The sequence below is a fragment of the Sinocyclocheilus anshuiensis genome, unplaced genomic scaffold, assembly GCF_001515605.1.
Source record: "Sinocyclocheilus anshuiensis isolate Anshui unplaced genomic scaffold, SAMN03320099.WGS_v1.1 scaffold907, whole genome shotgun sequence".
NCBI lineage: Eukaryota > Metazoa > Chordata > Actinopteri > Cypriniformes > Cyprinidae > Sinocyclocheilus > Sinocyclocheilus anshuiensis.
Genome location: NW_015546133.1, coordinates 1,764,558 through 1,790,404, shown reverse-complemented (window position 1 = coordinate 1,790,404; position 25,847 = coordinate 1,764,558). Strand labels below are relative to the sequence as shown.

At 35.8% G+C, this 25,847-nt stretch overlaps 1 protein-coding gene across 3 annotated transcripts; it reads left to right on the top strand.

Annotated features, from left to right (window-relative positions):
* Positions 1 to 1,372: 1,372 nt before the first annotated feature.
* On the top strand, positions 1,373 to 11,619 carry LOC107701147 (solute carrier family 46 member 3-like). 3 transcript variants are annotated; one of them, XM_016503106.1, is made up of 7 exons: positions 1,373 to 1,582; positions 2,165 to 2,204; positions 2,350 to 2,558; positions 7,208 to 8,072; positions 8,907 to 8,990; positions 9,242 to 9,398; positions 9,900 to 11,619. In XM_016503106.1, exons 3-7 carry the CDS (start codon positions 2,370 to 2,372, stop codon positions 9,994 to 9,996), a joined length of 1,392 nt encoding a protein of 463 aa, XP_016358592.1. In that variant the 5' UTR covers positions 1,373 to 1,582; positions 2,165 to 2,204; positions 2,350 to 2,369; the 3' UTR covers positions 9,997 to 11,619. The 3 variants fall into 3 exon arrangements, with proteins under 3 accessions (XP_016358592.1, XP_016358589.1, XP_016358590.1); XM_016503103.1 differs by lacking the exons at positions 1,373 to 1,582; positions 2,165 to 2,204 and adding an exon at positions 1,995 to 2,132; XM_016503104.1 differs by lacking the exon at positions 1,373 to 1,582 and having other exon boundaries at positions 2,127 to 2,204.
* The last annotated feature ends 14,228 nt before the right edge of the window (positions 11,620 to 25,847 follow it).

Below are 25,847 nucleotides of genomic sequence, written 5' to 3'. Positions count from 1 at the left end.
GTGTAAGGTGTCAATGAAGAAACCAATGGAACACGTTGGGAGCATAAATTGACCATATAAAGCAATAACTCGTACAATAAAGAGTTGTAGTATGTTCTTTCAATTTAGCTAAACATTTTACAGTTTGTCCCGGAAGAATTAGTCTGTTAATTTCAGAGCTATTGAACCCTGTAATGTGTCAATGATGAAAACCACATTGGGAGTTTTAATTGAACATATAAAGCAAATAATTGTCCACTGAAGAGTTGTAGTGTGTTCTTCAGGTTAAAATAAACATATTCCACCGTGCTCTGTAACAGTCCACAGAGCCTTTTAAAAGCCATTGAACTGAATAATTTGTCATTTAGAAAATCAGTGCAACAGGTTGAGAGTAGTTATTGACCATATAAAGCAAATGATTGCTAAATAAACATTTTGCAACTTGCTTTGGAGCGGTGTGACCCTCTTTTCAAAAGCTATTGAACTGGATGTTGTGCCATTGAAGAACCCCATAGAATACAGTGATGGTACAAATTAAACATATAGAGCAAATAATTGCACATTAAAGACTTGTAGTATGTTCTTGTAACATGACTTGTAACATTTCATCCATTGTTATTAAGGACGTAGCACTATCTGATCACTTCTGTATTTTCTTTGATATATTGATCTCTGCTACCACTGAATCTAGATCTGTCTCTCTCCGAAAGAGATGCATTAACAAAAACACCAGTGTGCTATTTATGGAGGCTATATCTTTAAGACTCAAAACTCATCTGTTTAGCTGTGCATTTATTGAATGAGCACTGTGCAATGTCCGAACTGATTGCACTATATTTTATGTATAATCATTTTCTATTCTTAACTGTTTTAAATGAATTTTAAACCTCTTAAATCAATTTTTAAATCATTTTCAAAGTTTTGAATTCCTTGTTTTATTGTTGTGATTATTTTTTCATTTCTTTTATTTAAAGCACTTTGAATTACCATTGTGTATGAAATGTGCTATATAAATAAACTTGCCTTGCCTTGCCTTGCCTTTAGGGTCAAATAAATATTTTGCAACTTGTTTTGTAGCGGTGTGACCCTCTTTTCAAAAGCTATTGAACTGGATGAACATTATGAAGTAGTAGAAACTGACCATATAAAGAAAATTACTGCACAATAAAGAGTTGTAGTATGTTTATTAGGGTCAAGTTAAGATTTTCCAATGTGTTCAGGAACAGCCCATCAAGCCTTTTAAAAGCTATTGAACTTAATCATGTGTTATTGAAGAAACCACAGTAATTATTAACACAGTAATAGCAAAATATTTTACACTTGAGGCACAAATTGTTTATGAAATATATAAATAATAAATGTATTATATATCAACATGCTCTGTAATGTTTTAAATAGAAGCAAGCAGCACTTTTCAGCTCAAAAGAGTCTTTAGCAACTTGCCATAAAAGTGTCATGTAATTTGTAGACGGTCCCTCTGATGGTAATGACGTCACACCATTCCATAGGCATGAACGTGTTTTTCAGCCTTTTAAAAATATCGAATTCTGCTTAAAAATGGATTGTAGGTACTGCTCATTATAGTCGGTAATGAAAATTAATTGTAAGTATCCTTTTTAAATGCATATTAACAAAGCTATTGGACACGGAAGGGCCGAATGTGCGAATATAAAACCAACTTTACCCAAGTTTGTCACGTCACCAAGAGAGCGAAATCAGACGCTCTTTTCTCAGACAGACACTTGCAGAAAAAGGCTTACCAAAACAAAGTTACTGGGTTAATCTTTTTCACGTTTCCTTGGTTGGTAGATGCACCGGGGACCTGATTATAGCACTTAAAACCTGGCAAAGTCAGATTTTCATGATATGTCACCTTTAAGTACAAATCCCATTGCTATGCTTATAGCAATTTCACAACTCAACCCGCACATTTGGAATGATTGGCAGCCTCACCAACCAATGACTTGGGTACCTTAATTCAACTGACCAATCAGCTTCTCAAGGGCAGGAAACCAGCGTTTCATAAGGGGTTGCGATCAGTCATGTTTCATAAACAAAACAGAGAACACTGTTTAACTGTCACACTGACTGATTACAGAAGAGTCTCAGCGGCAGAGAGTTTCTGATGTAACGTTATTCTTTTGAATGAAGAAGTAAGTCTGCGATCTGTTTGCATTGTTTGTAGGCCTACAAGTGAGCTGTAAGCAGACCGGTAGCTGTCCAAGGTGATCAGCAGTGTGACTTATTTGAGCTGTCATGAGTTTCGTCTTGAATTTTGATGTTGGCGTTAACTAATTATGCTTGTCTACAATTAGTCTTATCATGTGGACTTATGTACGTTAATTGTCTGTTTTTCTCTTGGCTTTGCAGTACACACTTTCCTCGACACTATGAAGAGACTGTACTTCATCGAGCCGATCGTAGCGATTTACGCGTTTGCCAGTTTTATGGTGTACCCCCTCGTGCAGCAGTACGTGTATCGCAGATTGTGGCTGGAGATCACAAACTCATCTTACCCCGTGTCCGACAACACTTCCCAGTGCGCCGCCAACAACACCAGCCACAGCAGACAGCAAGATGTGAGTAATGCCTACGTGTGTCATATGACACAAACACTTCTACATCACATATATTTGCTTATAAATTAAGTTCATTTACGGTGGCCGAGAAGTGCAAAACAAATCACAATTCTGAAAACAAAATAACAAATTACAAACGCAAATGCAAGTCTAAAAAACAAAATAACAATTCAGAAAACACAACAACAATTCAGAAAACATTATAACAAGTCAGAAAACACAATGACAAATTCGAAAACAAAATAAGTCAGAAAACACAACGACAAATCCGAAAACAAATTAACAAATCAGAAAACACAACGACAAATCAGACAAACCGGAAGAGGTAGGTATAGTTTGAGACAGCGCCATTGGTTTGGGATTACTCACCGCTGACTGGACGAGACATCTGTCAATCAACTTATACAGGGAAGAACCAGCCGAAGAACAGCAGAGTCGTGGTAGAAAGTTCGGAGATGGTATTAAAGTAGCTCAGTTTAAATGTATTGTATGAATTGCCCTTACTATGGAGTAAAAAATACGGGGTGTCTATTTACATTTAGTTAAAAGTGGTTGTAAATCATCAGCTTCAGTGGTGCAGATGGATAAGTGTGTGTTCTTGGTCTTTTGACGCGATCGACTGGGGTTCGATCCCGTCTTTTGCCGAACTTTTTTTTCCTCCCTTTTCAATGGATTCTATTTACACTAAGTGAAAATAGCAGTATTTTTAGCAATATGCTATTTACACTAAGTGCAAATACCTATTTACACTATGTTAAAATAGCAGGATTTCTACTATCAAGTATACTACTTGTTGCAAATAGTGGCAATTATCTGCACTTCAGTATTGTAGTACATTATAAAACAGTATGCAATAATAACGTATTGAGTGTAAATTATAATTTTAATTCAAATTATTAAATCCTACCTGAAGAATCTGTGAACGGAGTTGTGTAATATTCAGTTCCTGTGAAAAACTGTTCCAGCAGGTGGAGTTTACATGAATATTCATTAGTTCCCATATTGTGGGCGTGTCCTTGAGACAACAAGCAAACGAATGAAACTAAAAATATTAGTGCACGCTCTTCAAATCGCAACTTGTTTAATGGATTATTTCGAAAAGGTAACGAAGTTTCAATTGACTAATTAACTGCAACAGTGTCAAAACAATGCATAAGTTTGTGTAATATGACAAATCGTCCATATATCGTCCATTGTCCAGCCTGATTGATTACAGGAACACAGCAGAGCAAACAAGCGAATAACCTGTGCTAAACCAGGCTAATATAGTTTTTACTCTTTGATGTGCTAAGCTTTTTATTTCATTTGTGAGACTAATTTTTGTCTGAATAGTTTGATTAGTAGCCTAACTAGTTGTCATTGGTGACTAGTGACTACTAGTACTGCAGTGTGCTTACAACAGTGCTTGAAATAAACCTCTACAAATGTATCTGTGGCCTAATAAAATGTATGTAAGTTAGTCTGTTGGAGTATCCAGTGTCATTCTTAATTTTTTGTTTATTTTGTATGTAGCCAGTGTTTCTGTTACCTATATAAGCTACATACCTACTGATATTTTTTTTGTAGTTAAAATGCTAATCATTATAACAAAAATTGCAGTTTGTAATTGATTAAATAATACAGTGCATAAACCTTTAAAGGACTGTTATGATGGCACATTCTTCTTGGACGGACATAGGTCAGCAGCTACTCCAATAATATTATTTTATTTTTATTTTAAGAAATCATACATATGTCATCATCACCAATGTCATAATATGGCTTTGTTTTGCTTTTGTGATGTTTCCACATATATTGATCATCGTGTAAAGTCACTGGTTCAGATTGGATGTAAGAGCCACTGGTAGCTGATCACTGTGTGAACTGGACATACGTGGAGGCTGTTTTAATAATCATCTCAGACTCCAGACACTCACTTAATTTTGTATTGCTTTATTCCACATGCACATATTGTTTTGAAAGTTTCCTTGTCTTTTCAATTTGAGTTATATTCACAAAGCAATTACTTCCGTACTTGCCATAGTAACATTTAATGAATGTAACTAATATTTATATAATCTACAATATAATTTTTATGTTTTTAATTTGCTATAAAGAGTCAAAATAAAAGACTAAAAAAGATAACATTTTATTTGTTAACCTGCATGTCATGTTGCTATTAACCGACATCAGAGAACTGTGAACATGAAAGTGTGTTCTTACTGAAATATATACTAACTTGAATTAATCTTAGAAGATATTACTCTCAAGAGGAGTTTGGCTGACAAAAATGTTTGGGAATCCCTGTCCAACAATGTTGAAGATCAGAAATGGTTTCATTGTACAGTATGTACAGTATATACTTGAAAAATTAGAAAACCACTTTTGAATGAGATTTTCAAATAGTAAGCATGATTAACACAACACTGTGGATCATGACAATTTGGATGCTTTTACACACCATTCTTAAACATATGACATGAAAGTAGGTTGTTTTTCAGTGCAACATATAGTCAAAGAACAGACACATTTTAAAAGGAAAGTTCATTCAAAAATAAAAATTCACTCTCTCTCATGTTGTTTCAAGGTTGTATGACTCATTCTTCTGTAGAAGACACTTTGAGAAATAATGACAGAGTTGTCATTTTTGGGTGCACTTATACCTTTAATCTATTAGTGCTTGGAGATTCCCAAACAGGTGAATTTTGATGTTTTTTTTTTAAATAAATAAAAAAAGCTTAAAAAAGGAAATATGTGACATATTTGCACATTTACTTGTAAGACATTAATAATTCTACATGATATCCAGTAAAATATGAAGAAGAAGAAAAAGAACAGGATACTCACACCAGTTTTGTTTATATACATTTTATTAGGCCACAGATACATTTGTAGAGGTTTATTTCAAGCACTGTTATAAGCACACTGCAGTACTAGTCACCAATGATAACCAGGGAGGCTTCTAATCAAACTATTCAAACAAAAATTAGTCTCACAAATGAAATAATAAGCTTAGCACATCAAAGAGTAAAAACTATATTAGCCTGGTTTAGCACAGGTTATTCGCTTGTTTGCTCTACTGTGTGCCTGTAATCAATCAGGCTGAACAGCTCAGACGATTTATCATATAACACAAACTATGCATTGTTTTGACACTGTTGCAGTTAATTCTTCACATTGAAACGTCGTTATCTTTTCGAAATAGTGCACGCTCTTCAACTCACTTTAATTGATTATTTTCAGTTCCATTCGTTTGCGCGTTGTCTCAAGAACACACCCACAATATGAGAAGCAATGAATATTCATGTAAACTCCACCCACTGGAACAGTTTTTCACAGGAACTGAATATTACACAACACCTTCAAGTTCACACAGGTGTCTAGCTGAGTAACCACAGGTTCATCGCATTAACCGCATTAGTGTTGTCATGTCCACTTTTTAAGGTTTTTTTTTTTTTTTCAAAGATAAAATCTGCTAAAAATATAGGTATTCTCAGGTTTTGGTGTTTGTGCTTATTTCCAGAATACATTTCTTTGTGTGTATTTGGGTTTATGTAGGCCGCTTGTGGGCTGGTTTTGTCATGCTGGTTTTTTTTGTGATATCTGGCAACACAGGTTATTTATTTATTTGATCAAAATATTTGTGACTATCATTTCCAGTATTTTGATGAACATTTTTTGAAAAAAATATTTTTTATTATTAAGATTTACTATATATACACCATATTTACCAAATAGGCCTATTATGTATGACATTAAATTTACAATACATGACAGAAAAAAAAGCAGAAAGTTGGTATATTCAAGTAGGCTACAAAATACTAAAGAACTGTAATAATCCAATGTAAACTAAAACCTCGCATGTCTTCAGTTTATGAAATTAATAAACCGATATGACTGACAAATTATGCATGATCACTGCATAATGTGACTTTTTGTAATGTTTAGCTTGAAAAGTATGCTTGTGCTATCTTTCTTATAAATACATTTGATTTGATATTATCCTATTGTTATTTTTGTTACCAATTGTTATCCAGTGACATTCATACATTTTAAATATGGCAAAGGACCAAAAATAAAATTAGTTAAACAATTCAAAGCTAATAAATTCAATTAATTTCAGTATCTATTGTAAATGTGTGGGTTTAATTCTCTGGAGTACTTCATTCTGATTAGTCCATTGCTGAACTCAGCAGTATATATTTCTCAGATAGCATAAAAATTTCTAAATGATGATTTTTGTCTATGGCAACATTATTTAACAGACCATTCATCCGGGAAACCATGTTTCCTCTGCTGGTGTTCTGTCTCTAGAAAGACAGAACACTAATAAGTAAGTAAATACTTAATAAGTAAACCTATAACTCATGAAATCAACATTTCATTTCTATGTTTGTATGATCTACTTAGGAAGTGTGTAATAAATGGGATAATATACAGTCAGTATTGATCACCCCTGTTAGGGTTTGTTTTAAATCCCTTAAATATAGTGTGAATTAGACCTGTTTTTTAGAGCGCACTCCACAGTACATAAGGAAACACATCTGTGTTTCATTTCCTCTTTTAGTTTTCTCATTTGTACCAGGAATTGCAACAAACGTCATAAGATACATATGCAGCAACAGTTTTGTTATGCACATCTGTTTCATTTATTTTGCTCTATTTTTCAGGAGGTACAGAAAGCAGCTTCTCTGTTCTCCATGTACAGTGATTTGTCTTCCATGATCCCCAGTCTCATAGTGACCCTCCTCCTGGTGGCCTACAGCGATCAGCGTGGCCGAAAGATCACTATTATTATGCCCATCATTGGGTCTCTGATCTACACGCTTTCATTCCTGGCGGTCTCCTTCTTCGAGCTCAACCTCTACCTTCTCATTGCCGCCAGTTTCGTAAGTGCCCTCTTTGGGGGTATCGGTACCATGCTAGGTGGCTGCTTCTCCTATGTGGCCGATTTGTGTGAGGACAGCAAGCAGAAGACCCTTCGCATGGCTGTGGTGGACATGATGATCGGCTTGTTGGCCGGTGTGGCGTCAATCTCCACGGGCTACTTCCTGCATGCAGTCGGGTTCAACTGGCCTTTCTTTACATCCGCCATATTTCAGGCAGTTAACTTAATATACGCTGTCTTCATTCTGGAAGAAACCAGGGTGATTGACCGGTCAGAGACTGCGGCTTGTTGTCGGGCCATGCAGAAACTAGCTTGTAGTATCTGCAACTTGTTTGTGGGAGGCAGCAGCCAAAGAAAATGGGTTTTTGTGCTGTTGATTGTCACATTCTCCTCCTTATCTTTTGTTAATACGGGGGGTCTGTCCATGATCACACTTTACGAACTCAATGAGCCGCTGTGCTGGAGCGAGATCCTCGTCGGCTATGGCGCCGCGGCCAGCACCTCCATCTTTATCACTAGTTTTGTCGGTGTGTATTTGTTCTCCTTCTGTCTGCCTAACATTGCCATCGCCTTCATCGGGATGCTGTCAGTCGCTATAAGCATGTTCATGACGGCCTTCGCAAAGACCACGCTCATGATGTTCCTCGGTGAGCATGAACATTCACGGTCATTTTAGAAAAATCATTTTCATATTTTACTATTAATTTATAATAAATAGGGTACCACATTTACCATATTATATATATGACTCTAGATGTACAATAGTCATACATGACAGGAAAAATCAAATTTTTTCAAATCGCAAAATGAATATACATTTTTTGTTTTCTATATTATCCTAAATTCACTTGTAGTATTAAAAACAAAATAGTTTAGATTATATTGTTCAGTTAATTTTAATATCCATTTTATTTATCAACCATAACATGAAATAATTTATTGTACTGGCCAGAATTTTAATATTGGTGCATCCCAAATTTTTTTTTAAAGAGGTTTGCCATTTTGAAAAAATGATAAATGAGTATTTAGCACCAAGAATTAAGAAAAAGAGAGAATAGATAAACATTCAACAATTAATAAATCACAATTACAATTTTTACAAACCATCACAGTCAAATTACTTGTATATATGGGTCTTCTCTTTGCTCTTAATATCTGTTGGTGTATATGGTGCACTGTATATTTTATTTTTTGGTGAAGGTATAAAATTAATTAAGAGCAAACAGCAGCTGTTCCTAGATTACAGCCACTGCACATCATCACATTTTTATGTACTTATTATGTGTACAGTAATATTACAATAAAGTTTGCTCAATTAACTTCTTTGAAAACTGAACACAGCTACACTGGTAATTGTACTAAAGGGTTATAAAAGTCATAGTGAGCTCTAAGTTTGTAGACATATTAAATAGGTGAAAATGTCTATAATTCTGGAGGCCTTGTTTGTTTAGTTAATGTGAGTATTGATGTGTTTGTTACAGTGAGGATTCCTGCTATGTTTGCCATTATGCCGTTCCCTGTCCTGCGTTCAATGATGTCAAAAGTCGTCTCAAAGTCTGAGCAGGGTGAGTGACTCTCTGAAAATCACTGTTCCAAAGCAAAACTCCTTATTCAGCAAGATGTTGGTCATAAGAGCTCTTCTCTGCTAAGAGTGTTTTTGTGTGACTATGCACTGGAAAGGGATCCTTTCCTTGAATGCTTTTTTTTTTAATGAAAAGTAGTTTTGTTTGCACTTTCACCCTGTATGTATGCATTCCTCCTTTTGAAGAGACAATCATATCAGACTTTTCTTTGTTTACCCTTTGTGTTTTCTCAGGAGCACTTTTTGCCTGTGTGGCCTTTACAGAAAACCTGAGCACTAACGGGTCCTCAGCAGTTTTTAGCAGAATCTATGCGGCCACTGTGGCATGGTGTCCTGGCTTTATCTTCCTATTGGGTTCTGGACTCTGTATCATACCCATAAGTCTATTAGGGTAAGAGTTGCACTGAAACATAACCAGTTATTGATCTTTAGAATGCTGAAATGTCTAAACCGTGCAAGTGCTGACTGTATTGCGCTTTGTGTATGAAAAAAGCGCATTATAAATTAAATGTATTATTATTATTATATCAGATTAATGCGTTTTAGAGAGGCTTCATAAATAGGAATAAAAAAATATATAATTTTATCTAAATAAATTGAAAATAAAATAATTGAATTTCATCATATGAAAAATAGATATGATGATATTTGAAAAATATTATATTTAACAGTGTAATTAAAGCAGAAACCTGTAGGTCTTAGAACCAGTTATTCCAAATTTGAACTGACACGGTTCTGTGGTCTGTTTTGATTAATAGGCTAGTTCCTCATTTTTTAATTCCAGCTAAGGCTTACATTTCCTCTTTCCCTTTTTACATCTGCTTATATTTATTGTACATGAGTGTGTGTGGCTAAGAATGTTGATTCATTCTGACTTTGTGTCCCACTCCAGTATATTTAGGTGTTTCCATTCATTGGATTCTAATGACAATCAAGCACTCTTATCAGAAGATGGGACTGAAGCATCAGATGACCCACCTGTAGCTTAAAATCAAATCAAAGGGAGTTTGGATACCTCATGGTTACCCTGTGTGTTTCTTTACATTTCCTCATACCAACACAAGTGGGTAATCTGTTCAAGCCAAAGTATATTTTTAGTATTTTGAGTCGCTGCCACGAAAAATGCATTTTTGCTGAAATGCAGTAGATGCTAATGGCGGTTTTGGATGGGAACAGAACTTTAGTTCTAAGGGGAAATTTTGTAAACGAGTAAATATTTTTTTAAATAACGATAAGAATAATTTCAGCAAAAACTAAATTTACACTTCCTTAAGAAAATACCGGTCACTTGCAAGGCAGCAACGAAACAGTATTAAAGTTTTAGGTGTGTTTAGGTTAGGCTTTGATTCTGTCGTCTGCAAACAAGAATCAATAGTAGTTAATGTGAAGGGTATCTATAAAAGACAAGACCAATCACAGTTCAGTATGCAAATAGATGTAAGAAAGATGACCAATCCAATTCAGTATGCAAATGTAACAATGATATCATCACTGGTAATAGAAGAAGTTTAGAACTTTAGAAATTTAGGATTAAATATTGAAAATCATGGTTTGAATAGAGTCATTAAACTACACTAAAACTGAATTAATTCATTGTATGTACTAAATTAATTGCAGCAGTTTAAATACTAAGAGATTGAATGTTTGAGGAGTACGTTGCTGCCTTACAAGTCTAAAGTTTGGGCTGATGTACAATACATTCTTGTTTTGTATAGACCAACATTTACTGTAGATTTATAATGTATATACAATTATATTTCATAAAGCATAAGATTTAGGATGCATCTTTATAGAGTTTTAAAGTTGGCTATGCTTTTCTAAGTGTGGCAGGTTTTCATTGGTCTCATATTTGCACAGATCTGGGTCATGAGCAATTCAGCCAATAAGCTCTGACCTGCCATTGACTGTCTGTCCTGTGTGGTGTAAATTTCATATACATTCTCATCTTGACAAAATCATGTCAAGATACATAAATTATAAATTAGCGTAGATCAGTTTACTTTGTTTGGAGGCTTAGCAGTGAAAAAGTGATTTTGGAGGACTGGGCACATCAGTCAGTTGATATTTGTATGTATCTGCCAGTACTTGTGCTCCTACACGCACAAACTACATTGTTTAGCACATATTTGCAATAGGAATAAATACTGAGCCACTGAAAAAAAAAGTAGTTAACCTCATTCATTCACAAAAACACACTTAAACCCAACTAAATTTGGTAAATTGTGTGCAGTTGTGATGTGTTGAATATGAATACATAAAGTTTCTATTATGAAATGTAATAATATAAAGGATTAATGTCTGTCAGCTTTACAGCCTATAAAACCTACTGATGTGTTATTTGAAGCATATAAATTGTGCTTTCCAGACTTGGAAATTATCAGGTTCTAGCAATTATTATTATTATTTGCAAAATGTTGGTATTTAATAATAATAATAATAATAACAATCAGCTCCTAATTCAGTTGCTTATTTAGCATCTGCTAAATGAATAAATATACATTTACTAAATAGCTCTTTTTGAGTCCTGTTTAACATTTTATGTCAGGGGTGTCAATCTCAATTCCTGGAGGGCCGGAGCCCTGCAGAGTTTTGTTCCAACCCTGCTCCAACACACATACCATGTAGTTTTCAAATAAGCCTGAAGGACTTGATTAGTTGGATCAGGTGTGTTTAATTAGGGTTGAATCTAAACTCGGCAGGGCTCTGGCCCTCCAGGAATTGAGTTTGACACCCCAGTTTTATTGGTAGATCACTGATTCTTAAAGTGTGGTACGCAGAGGAATCACTGAATTAGGCCGCGTGTACATCAAAGCGTTTTGACAGTGGGAAGTTCGCGTTTAGTTTGAGCAAACTCTTTGAGTTTTCGGGCTCAAGTAGGTGGGTTGGTTTTGAGCAAGTGGGTTTTGTCACCATGTAACTTACGCTACACGGCTAGATCGCAAACCAAAGCTGGACCAATCAGCTCTGAGTAAAGTAACATATCCATCTTATTTTTCAATGCGCAAGTAAGCCGTTTTCTGTCAATGTGCGAGACTTCCGGTTCATTAACCGCTGTAGGGAAATAACGAGAAGAATAACAAAGTGCAGTAAACGGTAAAACGGTTTGCAATACAAACCAGTGTGTTCATAATTAGGACAATACATTAAAATAATATGAATTTGAAATATCAAGCCGCTAAACGAGGTGTTTTGTACAACTAAAAATAACTGGAAGCGGGTGACACCGGAAGCCAGACACAAATGGCCGCATTAACAAATGGCCGCGCCCGCTCTTACGGGAAAAATAAGGTGGATATGTCTGACGCAATAAAGCCACCCTTTTTATCTCTCACTACAAATTAAAGTTTATAGTGATACATTTTTAGAGACAAATCTTTTGCTGCTAATTGTTTATTATATTTACATTTACATTTAGTCATTTTGCAGACGCTTTTATCCAAAGCGACTTACAATTTGGGGATACATAAAGCGATTCTTCTTAAAGAGGCAAACAGATACAGGAAGTGCTTGTAATACCAAGTTTCTAGACATTGTTCAAATAAGTACAAGCTAGAAAGAGAAGGAATAAATAAAGAGAGAGAATTTTTATTTTTTTTATAATGATGATGATGAAGTCAGGTAGCTTCGAAAGAGATGAGTTTTCAGCTGTCGCTTGAAAGTTGTCAGGGATTCAGCATTCCGGATAGGGGTGGGAAGATCGTTCCACCAGCCAGGAATGGTGAACGAGAATGTTCTGGAAAGTGATTTTGTGCCTCTCTGTGATGGTACCACGAGGCGTCGCTCACTAGCGGATCTCAGACTTCTGGAGGGGATGTAGATTCGTAGTAGTGAGTGGAAGTAGGCGGGTGCTAAGCCTGTGGCTGTTCTATATGCAAGCATCAATGTCAAGTCAAGTCAAGTCACCTTTATTTATATAGCGCTTTTAACAATACAGATTGTGTCAAAGCAACTGAACAGCATTAATTAGGAAAATAGTGTGTCAATAATGCAAAATGATAATAGTAAACACAAATTTTTCAGTTAAAGACAGTTCATCATTGAATTCAGTGATGTCAACATCCAGCTCAGTTTAAATAGTATCTTTGCAATCAAGTCAACGGTATCGCTGGAAATGAAGTGTCCCCAACTAAGCAAGCCAGAGGCGACAGCGGCAAGGAACCAAAAGTCCATCGGTGACAGAATGGAGAAAAAACCTTGGGAGAAACCAGGCTCAGTCGGGGGGCCAGTTCTCCTCTGACCAGACGAACCAGCAGTACGGAAAAATCAATTTAAGACGTAATAAAACAGACGATGAACACCATTAACAGCAATTATTATATGATGCAATCAAACTTATAGCAAAATGTGGTAGTTCTGTATGTTGTTTCAGGGTTGGCATCATCTGAGGTCCTCTGAGGGGTTGGCATCATCTCTTCTCAGGTGTTCTGGATCCAGACTGAAGCTTGTGGAAATCCTACCGTGGCAAAAAACAGTTCAATGTCTTGAACTTGATTATATATTTAAATTATGTATAATTCATATAATATATTCATATAATTAATTGTTTCAAGTTAACAATTAATATTAAACTTAGCATTGAAATGAATCAGTCAAACTGATGCTTTCCATGTTCCGTGTGATTGGCAGTTTGCCGCACGTGTCACACTCTCAGGCGCACGCGCCTCACAAACTCTCAAGCCCGAGTTGACAGAGAACTGTGTTGTTCAACAGCTAATCCTGATCTAAACCTGGTTGGGTGTGTCAAGTTTTGTGTCAACTCCAGAACTTTCTCTGCAACTCTGAATTTGTTCATCTCTCTTCGTGCTACAGGCCACATGTTAGGTCCACAAAGTAAGTTACCATGGTAAAGTCCCTTTAAACTGCTTTGGTGGACACACGGCATGATTAGTTACTAATCATAGTTACTTGCAGCTACACATACTGCCTGTTGTTTTTATTTACCTGGATTTAAGCACAGTGCAGTGTTAATGTTAAAATTGTGAATTTACAATGTCTATAGTGGCCGACAATAATAAATATTCTTATTAGGAATAAAACTGCCTCGTTTTTAACTGTATGCATAGCTGTAGCTGAATAGTAGGCTAAGGCCTACTACCCTACTGTATTTTAATGTTGGTCATTATGGTGGTACTTGGGATACATATTTTTTGAGGTGGTACTTGGTGTAAAAAGTTTGAAAACCACTGTGGTAAATAAATGTTTGTAGAGATGATTTACATTGTGCGCTTTATCATTGTGGCCAGAAGGTGGCAGTATACATGCGCATATAAATATGACCGCACAGGAACGGCTTGGCACAGTTTTAAAAGTTATTGATCATTCGTTTTAGGTATTTTTTTTTTTTTTTTTTTTAGGTTTTTTTAAATTAAAGTGAAGAAAGGTAAGAGCTTTATATACACTCGTGATATATGATTTTATGTTCTAACTGACATTAACACTTACATTTGTAGTACAATGCGACTTTAAAGTTTAAAAACAATTTGCTTTCTAGGAAGTCACAAAGCACAAGTGAAATATATGATGCAATACATTTGTCCGAAAAATAACTGTGTAAATACACAATGAAATTAGAGGTGCCCAAAGAAAAATAGTGCTATCCTGTGTATAAATGTAGAAATCTACATCGTCTGTCCTGTCACACCTCCCTGTGGATTTGATTTCCAACCCCTGATGTGATGAGAGCCAGTGATCTGCAGCTCTTCATAATTGTGCAGTCAGAGTGTCTGCCGAGTGAAAGTATGATAAATCTGAAGTGTAGGGGCAGCGTGCTTCTCTGGTTTCCAAACTGAGCCTCCACATGATCTACCTCACCACAGACTGCCATCTCCCCCACACCCTCTGTTTATCTCCTTCTCTCATTGTCATTTCTCTCTTTTAGTCTATGTATTTCTCTTTTTGCTGTCTCCCCTTTCCATGCACTCCAACCCCCTCCATATACAGACACATTCTGTTTTATTTCATCTTTATTCAGATGAGCAGGCACACACACACACACACACCTGATATACAACTCCCTGAACCATTTGTGGTTGGCTAAGCCAGATAACACTCGCACCAACATGCCACCCAGGGATGAAACGCATCCAGGCTCCTAACAAACAGTTGGACCCTTCTCTCAACGGACACATCTGGGGCTTGTTGGACACAGATGTTTCTGCAGGCCCACACCCCACGTTAGGGGTTACAGCCACATGCTGAACAGCTGGAGTCATATAAGGTAATGTGAAACTTGTTTGCAAGCAATAACTTAAAGGGATAGTTCATCCAGAAATAAAAATTATATTATTTAGCTACTCACCATTATTATGTCGTTACCAAACGGTGAGACTTTGTTCCATCTGTGTTACGTAAAGGACGATATTTTGAGAAATGTCTCTGTTTTTTTTGTTGTCCATTCATTGGGAGTTAATGGTCACCAAAACTGTGTGATTAGCAGCATTCTTCAGTTTACCAATTCTTCAGATGTAAAAACAGCTTTGGCATGACATGAGGGTGAGTAAATGATGATGGAATTTTAAGTTTTGGCTTTAAAATCCCTTTAATAAAACCTTAACAGAACATAGCTGTTAGCTGGGAAATAGCAGTGAAGTAATGAAAACAGGTCACATGACAATGACAACGTTGATAATGACAATGTCAACCGATTACATTCATACTACACACATTCATACAATATAGAACATACTTTTTAACAGTCACAAATGACTTTTTCAAAAGAAGTATCTACTTCTACAAATACTACAAGGTACTTAAGATGAAACTCCAACAGGTTTCCAAAACACTGCCCCTGTCTACTATTGGTCAAACATCAGATAGTTCTGCCCCCAAACTCAACCTATTGGTTCAACTAAAGGAGCTAGTTAGCATGATCCAGTTAGCACAAAAAACACACTTCTCCATTTATTCACAGTGCATTCTGGCAAAATAAATATACAATGTTTATAACATAAATATTTATATTATAGTAGATGTATCATCAGCTGGGCCACAGTAATAGCCGGACTTACCTAGCGCAGGGCCCCGGGCTGAGGGGGGCCCCTGGTGATACCTGAAAATATTGTAACTGCATTTTAGAATAAGTTGACTGTTCCTTTAAAATCACGCTTTATGAAATGCACGTTCGGGCATTGCACGTCTTGGAGGGTCAGTCAAACACTCCCAAATATGAAAGCGGATAATATACACTGTAAAAAATGACCGTGAATTTAACGGTAAAAGACTGTAAAAATGCTACAGTAAAAACCTGTTAAATGGTTAACGGTAAATTCCCCTACTATATACGGTGGAAAACTGTATTGGACATTACATGTATTGGACATAAATTTTACGGTAGTATACCGTTTTTGGAAGTGAAAAATACCGTTTAATTTACAGTGAATAACCGTAAATTGACATTCCCAGAATTCCCTGCGTTACATTTCAAATTTGGTGTTTTTTTGTTGAAATAACTGTTTCTTCTTAGTTTTTTCTCATCAGTTTTGTATATTAGGGTTGTGTGTTACACCCAATGTTGCTAAATGAATGTTTATTGCATTATTTCAGTTTCATGTGTGTCACCATGATGGTGTTTAGTGTTTGTGTGAATGACACCGTGCACCTTCTATATATATGTTATTATTTAAAAGCTGCTTGTGATGGGCTTTGGTTCATCATGTGACTTTCTCATCACCACCTGCATTTGGTGGTTATCAGTGTATTACAAAGGTACAAAACAGATTTCAGTACTTCATTAGGTTGGTATATTAACATTATATCAGTTAATGAAATTACGGTATTTAACTGTAAATTTAAGTTAAAACCGTAAAACCTAAAACGTTGCTACTGTATTTTTTACGGTAAAATTCCGGCAACCACAGCTGCCGGTTTTTTACCGTAAATTTTACGGATTTTTTTTTACAGTGTAGCCTAATCATTATGCTGATGCTGATGTGAACTATTCTGCATAAATGTAATTAAATAGGCCCATCATACATATTAATGTACTGTTTTATTGTAAATAAAGGGGTGAAGTCAGCAAAAGTGGGACATCAGCTAAAATGGGACAAATAAGCTTTTGGTGCAGTGCTCCTTTAAAAAAAATACTGATAATAATGAGCGGTCTTGAAATGTTGTAATAACAATACCTAATTTGAATATCAACATTTGATTAGTAAAATGTAAATCATATGGGCGTGGTTACCACTCAAATGCTGGAAGGTCTGAGAAAGTACATGGTAATGTAGGCTGTAGTTCTGGTGATTGAAGGGCCCCTTACAGTCCTAATGTGGCCCTGAACACCAGTACCCAGTTTTTGTGGAAATTCTCTTTTATTTTTCTCTTCAGCTCAGAATTGTCGCTAAAATGGTGGTGCTGTCAGCCAATCAGCATTGTCAGTGATTAGTTACATGGCTTTTGCAGCTCTGGTAAATAGGCTAGAGCAGAAAGTTTTTTGCTATTTTATTTATGTACTTTTTCAATCTTATATTTGACAGGATAATAGAGAAACAAGAGTAAAGGTTGTAAATCATAGCAATGCACTAGTGTATCTTCTTGTGAGAAGGAATATAGTATTTTAACGATAACGAAATAACTAATATGCAACTTGGTTAAGTCTCAGTTAAGTAGAAGAAAAAGTCAAGCAACACTGAGTAAACCCAGAGAAGACAGACTGATATTGCAGAGTGGTGCGTGCGTGGAGCTAATAGTCTGTCGGATTCTGCAGCTACATCCCTCTTGAGCACTTCACATGCTCTGCTGGCCAAAAGATTTTGTAAATTCATATTCTGAATAATGACTAGATAACTGCTGTAGTGTGTTTACAGTATTTTACTATTATGATATAAATCCTGCCATTGGCTGGCTTCATCCACAACACCCAGATCAGAACAGGACAGGTATGGAGAGTGTCTCAGGTCACTGAGAGTGTGCCAGCGCAAACCACGGTGAAAATCTCCCCTGCTCAGAGACCGATATGAGAAGAATGCGGTTAAAACCTCTTTGGTTTGAACGTTAGCCAGCAGAATGAATTCTGGATACTGTGGTACACTCGTATATTATGTGTCTGTTGAACATGTATAAAATATTTGTGTAATATTTTGTATATAAAAATTACAACAAATATTTTATATACTTCTAATATTTGTATATAAACATATTTTTTATGAAAAAAAAATAGATTGAATTTTTATGTTGTAAACCAGATTATGTTGTTGACCAGATTTAATATAAATTATATTAATTAATATATAAATTATTAATTACGATAATTAATAAACAATGATGTACGTGAATGACAGTTTTCTTCATGTTGAACCTCAAAAGCACTGGCATTGTTTCCATTGCTTTTGCATCATCTCATTTGGAGTCCTTTTCTCTTTGTTTCCCCTGAAAGGTCAAAACATTGTTTTTGTTCGCCTGTCGCTATGTACTGTTTGCTCTCCCCATGTAATTTCTTACAGGCTTGTTTGTATTTAGCTGACGCTCTAGCAGTGGGTGAACGCTTTGTGCCTCACCCATAATTACAGTGTTTCAATGCCCTGCAGCTTGGCTCTGTGGGAGGGTGAGCTTCACTTACTGTAGGCAGTGCCACTGAACTCACTATATCACTGCAAAGGCAGAGACGGATACTACGTCTGTCTAATAATTGTGTAATTATATGTTCTCAGTATACATCTGGTGCATTGTAGCTAGTGGTTTCTCTTTCTTAATTGCAAGATACTGTCATTTCATATAATATTAGCTTATTAACAGCATGAGCATATACATTGTACTACCATTCAAAAGTTTGGGGTCAGCAAGTAAAAAAAAATACAAAAAATGAATATATCTATTCAGCAAGGATGCATTCAATTGATCAAAGTTGAGAGTAACTTTTATAATGTCACTAAAGATTTCTATTTCAAGTAAATGCTGTTCTATTTATCAAAGAATCACGGTTTTCACAAAAATATTAAGTGACAACTCTTTTCAAAAGTGATAATAATAATAAGAAATATTTCTTGAACACCAAATTGTTATAAAAATGATTTCTGAAGGATCATGTGACACTGAAGACTGGAGTATTGATGTTGAAAATTCAGCATTGCCATCACAGGAATAAATTACATTTTACAATATATTAAAATAGAAAACAGTTCTTTTAAATTGTAATAATATTTCACCGTAATAAATGCAGAGATTCCTTTCAAAGATGTTTAAAAATCTTACCGACCTTATATCAACATTTCTCCTTTTGTGTTCATGGAAGAAAGAAAGTCATACAGGTTTGTAACAACATGAGGGTAAAGAATAAATGATGAGAGAATTTCCATTTTTGGTGAACGATCCCTTAACCTAACCATTTTGCTCGTATTTTATTCATGCAGCTCATGTTTCGATGCCAGCAAGCTCACCATAAAAACCAGCACCATATTACATTGCCAGGATATGTGGAGGGCCCTGTTCCTTCCTTCTGTCTCCCATCTCCCTCTAACCACATTGCTGTTACAAATTGACAGGCTATTTATTTCCTCTCAAATATAGATTAAAACACCGCATTTCAAACCACAGGGCAAGTCCTCCATAGGCCCGTTTGTCTCTTCCACTCAAACCCAATCTGAGGCATCTCAAGGCCAGTCCACCTCTGCCGATCTGCCCCAGGAGGGGTGAGTCTCACATGGAGCTCAGGTCCGTCCAGACACAGCTGCTTCATCTCCACTGACAGGGAACATTGTGCTGTCGATCTAGTCCTTTTTATATTGTGGTGAAGGAATCTATCCAAGGAAACCTTTCGTGTTTCGAAAGCATTACTTTATGGTTTATATTTATAGGAGACTGATTAAATGATTTTTATGTGCTATACAGGAAGATATAAATTTAAAATTTGAATCATAAGCAATGCAGAAGTGCAGGATGGAAAAGCAAATAGAAAGGAATATCTGTGGTATTTATAATTAGAAATCAATTAGATTCAATGAAGCTAATCTACTCTGCAGTGCTGATTATATGTACTATATGTTTAGATCTGAAATAGTATTATTCACATTGTATGAGAAAATATTACAATTCTATATTCTATACAGTTTTGTCTCAACATATTAAAAATAAAACACTAGAAATTAAATGTTTTTTTTTTTACAAAGCATACAGTAAATGCACATTCTAATTAAGACTTGCTAAAGATTAAATTAAACAGCAGTGTTATATTATTATTTATGTATATATGCATTAGATGACAGAAAAGGTGATCTTATTGTAAAAAGAGAGAAAATGAGTATACATTTAAGTTTGAGATTTGTCTCGTCTTTTGTGAGTTTGATTTGACAGTGAATAAAGGCCTACTGTACATTTTAATCTGTTCATCATACAAAGTGACTATGTAGACAATATACCAGTCAAATTTTATAGATGAATTTCTTGATAGCTTCACATCCTTTTTTGAGATTGAACATTTTGGGTCTCATTGACTTTCACTGTACGGACAAAAACAGTTAAACATTCTTTAAAATATTTTCTTTTGTGTTCCACAGAAGAAAGAAAGTCATACAGGATTGGAACAACACGATGACAGGTTTTTCATTTTAGATTAACTATGGCTAACTTTAACTTTTCAAAAGCTCGTTTGCTAGAAAAATTTTGCTTTGCGAGATGAATCTGTTTTTCTTTACTGGTTTATAATAGTTGCTTGAAGAACATACTATTTATGTTTTCCATCATCTTTTATTATGTTTTCATCGCTTAGGCATGTTGGCCAAAAATGGTCATAAACTTTTGGATCAGTTCAACCCATGGCATTCTCTTCCTCCCATCTGCATAGATCTAATGTGTATGACATTTGAAACCATGTAAAGTCTGTTTTACCTATGTAAAGTGATCACTGAGGAATTCTACTTGATTAATGTCGTGACTTTAGTTCCAGCACTAATTACTGTACATGATGATGAATAGTCAGGTCTTAGTGAAGCGGCTGACTGTATACAGACAAGATAAGGGCTTCACCTCCTATAAAAGCATGATCGCATTGCAAAAATCCTCCCTAGACATATTTCTGATGGCCTTCGAGGACCCCTGCTGTCTCACTCCCACGCTTGGATTTGTAAAAACCTGAAAAAATAACAGGTGTTATTAGAGTTTATTATAAAAGAATGCAAGTGCTTGTGTGACAGACTGTTTAAAAAATAGTTTTCAACCTTCTTTTTGAAAACCCATTCTGGCTTTTCTTGTTAGAGGATGGTTAACCTCACCAAAACCTCTTCAACAGCTGTCCGATTCACTTCCCTACATCAGATGAACTCCAAGGATGTGTCAGCCTCTGTATAAAGACCGTCTCTGAGTGGAACAGAGGAGTTACCAGCTTTGATATCTGATATATTGCACAGCCGGAGAATTTGTCCCCTGCCCTTTAGTTACCGACAATTTGCGTTATATTTTATTCCTGCTGGTGTGTTGAACAAATGTAACGAGGAGAGAAATGATAAATGATGAGATATGCTTCCTCTGCCTCGCTAAACTAAAAGTCATCAATGCATAGAACGGAAATAGTTAGCTTGTGTTCAACATGTGGACTGGACTCATATGGCACACATATTTTGTAAAAAAAAAAAAAAGCCCCCTAAAACAAAACTGGATCACAATTTTAACATGTTTCTGGGGCATTAAACTCTCAGATGGTCGAGCTCAGACAAGGAAACTTTATTCATTATAACTTGTTTATATACACAATGAAGAGAAAATTAAAAGGATGGAAACAAAAACTAAATTGCTTAACGGGGGACTGAGTGCTAGTTTACATGAGGTCATCAAAAACAAAGTTAACTATTTCTGGAATAGTTATGGAATACTGTGGAGTGGAATATTGTGAAGTGGCAGAAACCTAATTCCACAAAACATCTTACTATAGAGTGCTCCAGGGATGATGTATTTTTGTAGGTCAAAACCATAAAACGAGTTAGCATTTTAGCATCACTGGTTCCATCATTCTGAAGACAGTGGGTTTTTAATTTATAGCCTACAATTAGCTTTTTCCTTCTGCCAACTGTATTTAGGCTTCAAAATTCATAAAGGTTGTGTTCATTTGTGAAGATTATCATGATAAACAAAACATAAGAATCATAAACTTTTCTTTGTCACAGAGCTTACTTTTTGCAATAATTCAAAATAAGTAAATCCAAAAGAAGTGTTTTACTGCCACCAACTGGACTGGAGTATGTGGAATCACGTAAGGAAGGGGGAACACTATACAATTAAGAAGCAAGGGCATACAGCATTAGAACAACACAAGGGTGAGTAAATAATGACTTAATTTTCATTTTTGGGTGAACTATCCCTTTAAGTATATACTAATCCATTAATCAAATGCTTGCTTGAGCACTTAAATCCTTTTATCTGGACTAGTTTCTTTATGATATTTGATAATTAATGTATATATATACTTTTTTTGTCTAGAATCACATTTAAGTAAACTTTGAAGGGCACCACTTCTCTTAGATATTGCTCGATTTTTTTTCTATATATGCTATACTGTCTCATCATAATCACAATGCATACACTTCCTTTATCTTTCTTTCATATTCTCAATACCTAGTTTAAGCCACAATTCCCTATATGAAGCCTAGTGATTATTTGATCTATTATCTATTATCTACTGCTAATACTTTAACATAGTGTTTTCCCACCAAAATGATGTCGCTTCCTAGAAGGTGATGCCATTAGGGAGCTGACATTTGTCAAAGGAATATTACTTTGTCATGCTTTATTGTATGAGATACTTTTACATTGTTTATGACGGTATTTAATATAATGAAATGAAATATAACAATGAAGTAAATTATAAAAATAAAAATAAACAGATATTACAAAGAACGAAGAAAAAAACCCTGGAATTGCTAGTTTTTATGGCAATATCTAATCAAATCAAATCAAAGTTCACTTAATTTTGATATTGTGCTAAAAGAAAATCAACTACATGATTTACAGTTACATTTAGTTCAGTGTTATTGGAATGCCTTCACCATGACATGTTTTTGTGTGTGTGTGCTGCTTCTTGCATTTCCTATAAACAAATCCCCAGGTTTTATATTTCTTATATATCTTTGTTGCATTATAAGCCATTGGCAGTGAAGGGCACATGGAGGAAGAGCTCGGTGGTTTAACTTTGGATACTTAGTTTCCTGTTGTTTATAGTAGCTAGGCCAGACTCAATAGAAAATCACCACTCAAACCACACATCCATCTAATTTCAGATGAGTATGGGTGGATCTCACAAAGACACCGATTGCGTGATGCTTTCATGTATGCCTTTCCTCTGCGTGATGTGTTTTCATTGCCTGACAATCAGTCCTGTGGCCTAAACAGTCTCACAAGCGCAAACCAAACAATGCGCTCCGCTCAGAAAATCCCTGCACCACAGCAGGGCACTGGAGATGTTTCCTGCTCTGCCAGAGCGACCGTAGCCACATCATCAATGCCAACTTGCTGTTTCGGTACTGTGGGGTTTGACCGAGACAAACTCAGTTCAACATAGTCAAAGTATTGTGGTTTCTGATGGCCCTCCGTTCCTGATACGGTTCCTGGATCCACCCAAAGTGGAAAACTAGCAGCCACACCCTGAAGTGACCCAAACAACACAGCACGGCATCATGGGAACCACCCCAGTGCACATGGCCACACTTCCGGAAAAGCTTTCCACAACTTCCCAAACACACTCACACAGATATTAATAAATGTTTTCCATTTTCCTGGTGTCAGAGGAGCGAGATATTCTCTCTCCACCACACTTCCTCCTTTCCAAGATGCCAAAATCCCCCCTCCTTTGTTGCCTCCTGCCTCTGTCTGAATAATAACAAGCTCAGCATTTCCCTTGATGCACCTGGAGCTGAACTGTTTTACTGACATGCTCTGTGGGATGGGTTTATTAGAATAAAAGGAGACTTACACAGGTGGCGATTACTTTGGGCAGTCCAGTCAGCCAAATCTTTGTGTTTTGATGTATTTATTAGGGTTCGTGTGAATCTATCATGTCAGCAAGATTCGAGCACTCAGTCACTCAAGGGCAGATGAGTTTTTCATCTCACCATCACCCTCTGTTTGATGTTTATCAGACATCTGTGAGTGAGCACACCCTAACCTCTTGCTAGATCCCTCTCTGGGTTTTGGCAGTTCATTCTAATAGAGAAGTGAATAAATATTGACACTTGCTGTGAATTCCACGGGTTCCCTAACTGATGAAATGTTAACACTATAGGAATAACACAAGATTCATTACCAGAGTTTTTCTTTATTTTGGCATAATTTTTCACTGCTGGATGCAATGACTCTAATGTTATATTGGCTTCAATATTATTGACAATGATTCTAAAATAAATTTATTCTGAAATTATCAAGCTATCATTTTTCCAGAATGATTGTGTTTATTATTTTAGATCCTAATAGATTCTCATTACATCAGTATACATTACATCAATCTCTTACAGGGAAGTGTGTTATTTATAATAAAAACTGAGAATGTTTTGTACATCAATTTCAAATCAATTTTGAATTAAAGGGGTCATATGATGCTGCTAAAAAGAACAGTATTTTGTTCTCTTTGGATTTGAGACTTTAGTCGTTGCAACTTTACAGATCTTCTTTATGCACCAAGAGCTTGTAACACTCCAAAGAGAAAGGAAAAATTTAAATCGCATCATATGACCCCTTTAAGGTGGCAAACAGTATTCAGAATAGCAATTTTTGAATTGAAATGCAAAGAAATTCTTCCAAAATATTTTATAACTAGAAAAGGAAAGCTAATCAAGACCTTGTTTGAATGTTTTGAAAAAAATAAGCTTTGAATGTTGATTGTTTGTATGATAGATTTCAGCATATTTAAAAGATTAACTTTTGTGGATCAGGGTGGAAGAACACTTCCCAGTGTTTCCCATTTCCCAGAATGCAGCTGTGTTTGAATTGCAATCTGATTTGTCCCAGAACAAAAGAGAAGCAACCATAAGCTCATCGGGAACACAATACGCTTACAACAAAATATGGAAAAGAGTGTACTATCAAAGCCCCGTTCAGATATTAAAATGAAACAATATGTAATGTTCCTACTTGTACCGATTTCTTGGCAGCACGAAATGCAAAAAGTGTCAAATATTTTTAACAAGTCTCAAACTGACAAGGGACCAGTATGCGATCAGCAGTGTGTCTCTGCCAAACGGCAAATTAAAGAGAAGAGGAAGAGAGAAAATAAACTCAACGCTGGACAACAATAGCTGAATATTTTTATATGGTGTAGAAGAAAGCACTGGACTTTGCTTATTAACACATGAAATGCAAGTTCAAAGGATGAATTGTTTGTTGATTCTTTTCTTAAATAGCATTGTTGAAAATTTGTTGGCAATTTTTTTTTGTCTGGCTAGATGTTCCATTCTTTCCTTGCACTGAAACTCATGATCTCAAATGAGTTTCACAGTAAAATCTGTCAAATAGAAGTCAAGCCTTCACAGTTTACTGACTTTATGCAGCCATTTTTTGGTGTGTGTAGTATCCCAAAATATTTTCAGCTGATATTTTTAGAATGTCAGCATGAGTGCATAACCCAGGAGCGGTCAGCTTCTGATGTGTGCAAGGCCTGCTGCCATATTTAGAGTGAAAACACCATGCAGTGTTTTACCAGATCATCGCACACTATCCCCAATTCAAATTAGAGCCTGTGCTGTTCCCCGGCTTTTTAAACTCTCTTTCTTCAGTGCAGTTAAATGAAAACAGGCCGATGTGGCAAATCTCTATACAAACACACAGTACACATACTGTACAAAGTCATGCATGCACACAAATGAAGTTTCATGACTGCATACAGAAGCAAAACCCATCATGCCTCAGTAATTAATAAAATCTAATATGG